Below are 7956 nucleotides of genomic sequence, written 5' to 3' on the forward strand. Positions count from 1 at the left end.
CGCGGAAGTGGAAGAAGACAATAGAATAGGAAGGACAAGAGACCTCTTCCAGAAAATTAGAACCATCGGAGGTAAATTCCAGGCAAAAATGGGCATGATCAAAAACAAAGATGGCAAGGACCTAACAGAAGAAAAAGAGATCAAGAAAAGGTGGCAAGAATATACAGAAGACCTTTAGGAAGGATAACAATATCGGGGATAGCTTTGATGGTGTGGTCAGTGAGCTAGAGCCAGACATCCTGAAGAGTGAGGTTGAATGGGCCTTAAGAAGCATTGCTAATAAGGCAGCAGGAGACGACGGCATCCCAGCTGAACTGTTCAAAATCTTGTGAGATGATGCTGTCAAGGTAATGCATGCTATATGCCAGCAAATTTGGAAAACACAAGAATGGCCATCAGATTGGAAAAAATCAACTTATATCCCCATACCAAAAAAGGGAAACACTAAAGAATGCTCAAACTATTGAACAGTGGCACTCATTTCACATGCCAGTAAGGTAATGCTCAAGATCCTGCAAGGTAGACTTCAGCAATTCATGGAGAGAGAATTGCCAGATGTACAAGCTGGGTTTAGAAAAGGCAGAGGAACTAGGGACCAAATTGCCAATATCTGCTGGATAATGGAAAAAGCCAGGGAGTTTCAGAAAAACATCTATTTCTGTTTTATTGACTGTTCTAAAGCCTTTGACTGTGTGGACCATAACAAATTGTGGCAAGTTCTTAGCAGTATGGGGATACCAAGTCATCTTGTCTGCCTCCTGAAGAATCTGTATCACGACCAAGTAGCAACAGTAAGAACAGACCATGGAACAACGGACTGGTTTAAGATTGGGAAAGGAGTACGGCAGGGCTGTATACTCTCACCCTACCTATTCAACTTGTATGCAGAACACATCATGTGACTTGAGGAATGCAAGGCTGGAGTTAAAATCGCTGGAGGAAACATTAACAATCTCAGATATGCAGATGATATCACTTTGATGGCTGAAAGCGAAGAACTGAGGAGTCTTATGATGAAGATGAAAGAAGAAAGTGCAAAAGCTGGCTTGCAGCTAAACCTCAAAAAAACCAAGATTATGGCAACCAGCTTGATTGATAACTTGCAAATAGAGGGAGAAAACGTAGAAGCAGTGAAAGACTTTGTATTTCTAGGTGCAAAGATTACTGCAGATGCTGACTGCAGTCAGGAAATCAGAAGACGCTTAATCCTTGGGAGAAGAGCAATGACAAATCTCGATAAAATAGTTAAGAGCAGAGACATTACACTGACAACAAAGGCCCGCATAGTTAAAGCAATGGTGTTCCCTGTAGTAACATATGGCTGCGAGAGCTGGACCATAAGGAAGGCTGAGGGAAGGAAGATCAATGCTTTTGAACTGTGGTGTTGGAGGAAAATTCTGAGAGTGCCTTGGACTGCAAGAAGATCAAACCAGTCCATCCTCCAGGAATTAAAGCCAGACTGCTCACTTGAGGGAATGATATGAAAGGCAAAACTGAAATACTTTGGCCACATAATGAGAAGACAGGACACCCTGGAGAAGATGCTCATGCTAGGGAGAGTGGAAGGCAAAAGGAAGAGGGGCCAACCAAGGGCAAGATGGATGGATGATATTCTAGAGGTGATGGATTCGTCCCTGGGGGAGCTGGGGGTGTTGACGACCGACAGGAAGCTCTGGCGTGGGCTGGTCCATGAAGTCACGAAGAGTCGGAAGCGACTAAATGAATAAACAACAACAACAACAATCCTAAAATGGTATAATAATGGGACTTCAAGAGAGACAGGACTATTCAGGACAAGCTGGACGACAGGGATGTTTCTGGTCAAATTAGGGGCTTTTTTATATGGGACAGAACATACAGTATTTTATCCAGGGTCTGTGGAATTCTGGCATGTAAGGCTGATTGAATATAAAGCTCATGTATAGCTCAGCTTAACATATAAAACATGTATATCCAAACTGGACTAGTAAAGCATTGCTTTGTTGCTTAGATTGATTAGTAGTACTGGAAAACACTAGAACAGCTGCAACTTCTCAGCTGTCTCCTGTTCTTCTCAGGTTTGAAAGGGTAATTTGCAGGTCACACTTTAAGATGAGACAGTTATTCCCTCAGTCTATGTTGAAAACTTTTGAATGACCAAACCAGGAATTTGGGGGGATAAAGCTATTGCACTGGCTTCGTCTCCGTGTGTGTGTGTGGTGTGTGTAGGGCAAGCCCGTGATCCTGGGAAAAGACACATTTGAAGTTGCAGCCAGGTACAACATTCATTCCCCTGCACTCCAAAGTATCTTTTCACCTTGAATTTTGAAGTACTGTCCAGCTCCAGTTATCATTTGTACTCAACTTTGTATGTCCCTCATACCTTCTAGTATTCATAGATGAAGATAGCTGAACTCTTGTATATTTTAATGCCCCACATTACAAGAGGGAAGCAGGTCTAGTACCTTGTCATCCTCAACAACATGGTGGGCATTACTCACTCCAATCATTATTGTATTAGACAGGAAGATCTCAGATGTGCACATTTAATTTGGGGGCAACTCAGCAAGGTGCTTTACTGTACAGGTCTAAATAATGATTTATGGTCATTTCATATATTTTTATTTGCTTTTAGAATTCCAAGAGCATTGGGAGGCACACTTGGGTGACTCCACTGCTTCAGGAGCAGCATTGGTTCCCGGGTAGCTTCTGGGTACAATCCAAGGTTTCTGGTTGTCACTTTTAAGGCCCTATGTGCTCCAGACCTTGTTACCTGCAAGGCCCCTTCTAGATTCATCTGCCCATCCTACCATTCAAATGGGGTCATTTTCAGTAGCTGGCCTTTCACTGTGGGAGTCTTCCTGCAGAGATTCAATTGGCTTTGTCCTTCTGGACTTTAGGAAAGCTGTGAAGACCAACCTGTTTGTCTAGCACAGGAGAAGGGTCTGTGATGATGGAAGGTGAGGTTAGCAGGTACACAATTCTTGTATTTCTTGTATTTATATGTTCTCAATTAGGTTTTTCTATATCTGGCCTATGGGGATGTTATTTGATGTTGAGACTGTTAGGCACCCAGAGCCTTCAGGAATAGGCAGCATTGCAAGTACAGCAGATCAATAAATAAAAATTGTTGCTGGTCCACCTCAAGTTTGCTGCAACTTAATATGTGAAATTGAATTAGTAATGGTCTGGTGTAAACACTAAAATACATTTATCTAAGAATATCACATTGGTTCTTGAGTAGATCTTTGGTCAACTAGCAATTTTAAATATTGCAAAAGAGGACAATTATTGAATATATGGGAAACAGGTGTGTGGGAGTAAAAATAGTCAAGATGGTGGTCACAACTGTGCAATTGAAACACCCCCTCCCACTTTCATGCATTGTATTGCACATAAATGATGCTTTGATTGCATGGTCCCAACTGCCATCTTGACTTTTTTGACCCCTACCCCCAGACATCCCTAGTGCGAAGTAATCCCATTAATCACCTCTGTCTGTTCATCTATATATTTCTGGAAGATGTTTGGGAAATAAATTATCCTTAATGCATAGGTTTGAAAAGATGATTACATCACTAGTCTCTATGATTCACTTCTATGTGTAAGAAATGTTTTGGTTTTTCTGATTCTGTTAATTAACCAACAAAAACAAAATCAGTTTTAAGCATTTTTTTTATTATTCAGTAATTTTTGCTTGTAAGGAACTATTAACAACAAAATTAAAGTAAGTTCAGCCTGCTTGTAGCCACATCTATCCCCCTTCCTTAATTCATAGCCAGCAGCTTCAGGAAGGAATGAAAGCATTTGGGAAGATGGCACAGATTAAGGGCCTAAGGCAACTCAGTCAATTGATATCAGTTATAAGCATAAACAGGAGCAAAGGTAAATGGTTATGTACTGTTTAACTTCTATCATTTATAATAAGAATATCACCTTTTAATAAATATAAAAAAAATTAAAGACATGGATTTTGGCTTCATCACTACTCTTCTCTCTGAAGGCATCTTTTGCAAAAAGAAATTAATGTCTCAGGATCCAGGACAAGTCTGCTAACATAATGATCAGACCCCTGTATAAACAAAGTGTTAATTGTATTGCTATATTGATTTCTTGTGTTTTCTCCCATCTACTCAGAATTAATTTCGGACCAGAAAATTCTATTTTGCTAGAGAGCTTCAAAAATGTGTCTCCTTGACTAACTGCTGTGAAACCCCATTCCCCATCCATTTCTTACTGGAGCTAACATGCACATTACTCTTTGAAATGAACATTCACAAAGAATTAAATCACCATTTCAGAATCAGTTCTGGTGTCTGGTCAGATAGTTTTACTGCTCATTGCTGAGTGTGGATCTTTATACAAAGGGTAGCGAAAGGCATTCACTACTCTGCACTGAGCCTGTATCCTGCTTAAGCCCCTGCACCACAAAATCTGGCTGTGACGCAGTTCCTGTTCGCCAAAGTCAATCACTTCAGTTTGTTCTCCTGCTATAATCTCCTCTTTGAGTGGTTTCTCTCCAACTTCCTTCAGGCACCACAGATACCTGGTAGGAATACTAATGATTAATTGTCCCCATAGCAATGTCCCCAGGCCAAAAAAGACTGACCACAGCCATTGCTCTAGTGTAAGTGCTGTGCAGCTAAAGGGCTTCCCTCCAAACTCAACAATGATAATCTGTACAACCAGGGTTCCTAGAGTGACACAGCAAAAAATGCCATTTTGGAATATTCCTGAAAAAACATTCCGTTCTCCGTGGATCTTTCGTGCATTGATTTCATTAAAAATCTGCATCATTACAAATGTGTTAAATACAACAGTGTAATGCTGGGTGGGTGGGGATTGCAATGTTGCAAGTCGTCCATTTTCAATATCAAGGAATCTTTCTCCTACAAAAAGTAGTGCAAAGACAACAGTAAGCTGATAAGTGGCATGAAATAAAATATTTTTCATCATTATACGGGAGATGAGTGGTTTATTTCTACCGTAAGGCTTCCGTTTCAGCAAAGCTTCTGTTGGCTTTTCTGTGGCTAATGCAAGAGAAGCAAAGGTATCCATAATGAGATTGACCCACAACATCTGGACTGCCTTCAGCGGGGAATTTTGGGTGATGCATGCTCCTGTAAAAGCAACTACGACAGCTACTACATTGACCGTAAGCTGAAACTGAAGAAATTTGGAAATGCTGTCATACACGTTCCTGCCCCACATCACTGCTTTTACAATGCTTGAAAAATTGTCATCAGTAAGAATGATATCAGAAGCTTCTTTAGCTACATCTGTTCCAGCAATTCCCATGGCAAAGCCAACATCAGCCTTTTTTAATGCTGGCCCGTCATTAGTACCGTCCCCAGTGACCGCTACCACTTGTCTTTGTTCTGTGATATTGCTGTTGATGATCCCTTCTACCAAGTTATACTTGTCGGCTGGGGAGGATCTTGCAAGCACGCACAGCGTAGGCCAGATCCTGTCCATCAGTTCTTGTCTGATATTCCCATCTGGACCACGAATTAATCTATTAAAATCACTGCCCTCTAAACATACACAGGTTTCCCCAGGCTGCAGAATTCCACATTTGGCTGCTATTGCGCGAGCTGTGTTAATATTGTCCCCAGTGACCATACGGACAATGATGCCAGCGTTCTGACATTTCCTTATTGCGTCCGGAACTTCAGGTCTCACTGGATCTTCAATACCCACAATTGCAATGCAGGTTAAATCCTTAATGATATTATCCTCATCATCCCATTCTGGTTCTTTGGAATCCAAGCCACCTGGGAAATCTCTGAAAGCAATGCAGATGGTTCGGAGTCCCTCAGAGGCCATTGGGGCAATCACATTTTTTATCACATTTTCCCTGTCCCTTCTGGAAAAAGGTTCACGTTCTGCAGAAGAGTTCAATATTTTGGAGCATTTTTGAAGGAGTATTTCAGAAGCACCTTTGCTGAAGAGCTGATAACTACCATCAGCATTTTTCAAAACTGTGCTCATAGATTTCCTGTCGGAATTGAAGGTATACACTTTATACAGTTTCTCTTCTGGTATCTTAGTCCTCATGGTCTCATAATCTAGTTTTAATTCTATAAGCAAGCCCAGTAAAGCACATTCAGTTTTATTGCCAATATGACGGGGCAGGGCTCCTTCTCGCTCAGGAATCAGTATCTTGGAAGTATAAGCAGAGTTTACAGAAATGCCCTTAAGCAGGTAAGCCAACATAGTTGGATGAATTAAATGAGGGGCAGGAACAATTTTATAATGAATACCCCCAATAAAGATTTGAACCACGGTCATTCTGTTCATTGTTAAGGTTCCGGTTTTATCCGAGCAAATGGCTGTTGCATTACCCATCGTCTCACAGGCATCCAAATGCCTCACTAGGTTATTATCTTTCATCATTTGCTTCACAGAATAGGCTAGGGAGATGGTCACCGCAAGCGGAAGCCCCTCGGGCACAGCTACCACCAGGATCGTAATGCCAATGATAAAGAACTTCACTACATATTGTATATACACGGGCGCACATTCAGCAGTCCAGGTGCGCTGCTCGATCACAAATGTTTGAATGAAAAAAAAGCTTACAAGAACAGCAACGGTGATTACAGACATTGCCAGCCCTGCTTTGCCAATTTGCACGGCCAATCGGGTAAGTTTTGCCTGTAGGACAGATTTTTCTTTTTTGTGCACAGTAGGTTTTGGGGCGCTTTCAAGAGTTTCATCTGTTTGTTCCTCATCAACTTTCTCTTTTCCTCCTTTATTCTTAGGGGAACTGTCGCCCACGTTAGCGTTCTTGTCAGTCTGTTTTGCTTTGTCGTGCTCTCCGACTCCAAGTAAAGTGAGGATAATGCCAGTTTGTGAATTCACACCGACAGCTGTGACCACCATTTTCCCAGAGCCTTCCATCACGTGGGTACCTGACAGCAACATAGGATCCTGGCTGAAAGACTTCTTGACTTGATCAGATTCCCCGGTAAGGGAGCTCTCATCCAGTTTTAGATCATACCCTTGGAGGAGCAGTCCATCAGCTGGTAGAAGATCACCATATTTGATTTGTGCGACATCCCCAACCACTAAGTCAATTACTGGCACCTGTATTAATTCCCCATTCCTGATGACGGTAACCCTTTGTTCCTTTTCAATGCGATGCTGCAGCCCCCTGAATTGTTTTTCTTTGCTCCAGTCATTGAAAGCTGTTACCAGGACCACACAAATCACGGAGAGAAGAATGGCGGCGCCTTCAATCCAGTCAGTGTTCCCTTCCTCTTCTTCCTCAATTTCCTGCGAATGACACGTCATAAGTCTCTCCCCCGGGGGACGGTAAAATGAAAGTCCCAGTGATATGAGGGCTGCAATTTCCAAGATACACAACGTCATATCTTGCAGCGCTTCCCATATCAGTTCAAGGAAGGTTAGGGGCTCTTTAGGGGGTATAAAGTTCTTCCCAAACACAGATTTCCTAAGGTCTATCTCTGATTTGGATCCATGGATTCCACTGGTAGGAGATGTTTTCAGCCGTTTACAGATTTCAAAGATGTCACCATATAATTCCCTTATTTTGTCCACGGCTTCTTTCTTTCGAAATTGCATCAGGTTCTTCAGCTCTGCGGTGGTGATATTGAAGTCCGCTGACATATGGCGGACTGGAGTCACCATCACGTGCCTTCCTGCAATTTACAATGACAACCCAGAGAAAGTTAATAGCATTTTTATAAATTGAAGCTTAGAAACACATTCCTTGCATTTACACACAGGCATTAGCAATGTTTACAGAGGAGGGTACTGTAGTGTTTTAGAGCTATAGGATTTTTTCTCAACTATTGAAGAAATCTTAACTTGTACGATTGTAGCTGACAATGTGGAAGAAGGCATACATTGCTATGAGTTGTATGTGAGACTCAAAGACCACATCACGCTGTAAAACTGTGCTGGGATTTCCCATTCTTTTTTAATTTGTAAAGATGACTGGATTGGGCCCTGGCA

At 41.8% G+C, this 7956-nt stretch overlaps 1 protein-coding gene across 1 annotated transcript; it reads right to left on the reverse strand.

Moving 5' to 3' along the window:
* Nucleotides 1–4299: 4299 nt before the first annotated feature.
* LOC134499760 (plasma membrane calcium-transporting ATPase 1-like) lies at nucleotides 4300–7629 on the reverse strand. Its single transcript, XM_063306585.1, has one exon. The coding sequence runs from the start codon at nucleotides 7627–7629 to the stop codon at nucleotides 4300–4302; it is 3330 nt and encodes a 1109-aa protein (XP_063162655.1).
* Between the last annotated feature and the right edge of the window lie 327 nt (nucleotides 7630–7956).

Source organism: Candoia aspera, chromosome 6, assembly GCF_035149785.1.
Source record: "Candoia aspera isolate rCanAsp1 chromosome 6, rCanAsp1.hap2, whole genome shotgun sequence".
Lineage (NCBI taxonomy): Eukaryota > Metazoa > Chordata > Lepidosauria > Squamata > Boidae > Candoia > Candoia aspera.

Coding starts and splice junctions, on each gene's coding strand:
- LOC134499760 (XM_063306585.1), bottom strand. CDS start 7,629: ATGGTGACTCCAGTCCGCCATATGTCAGCGGACTTCAATATCACCACC.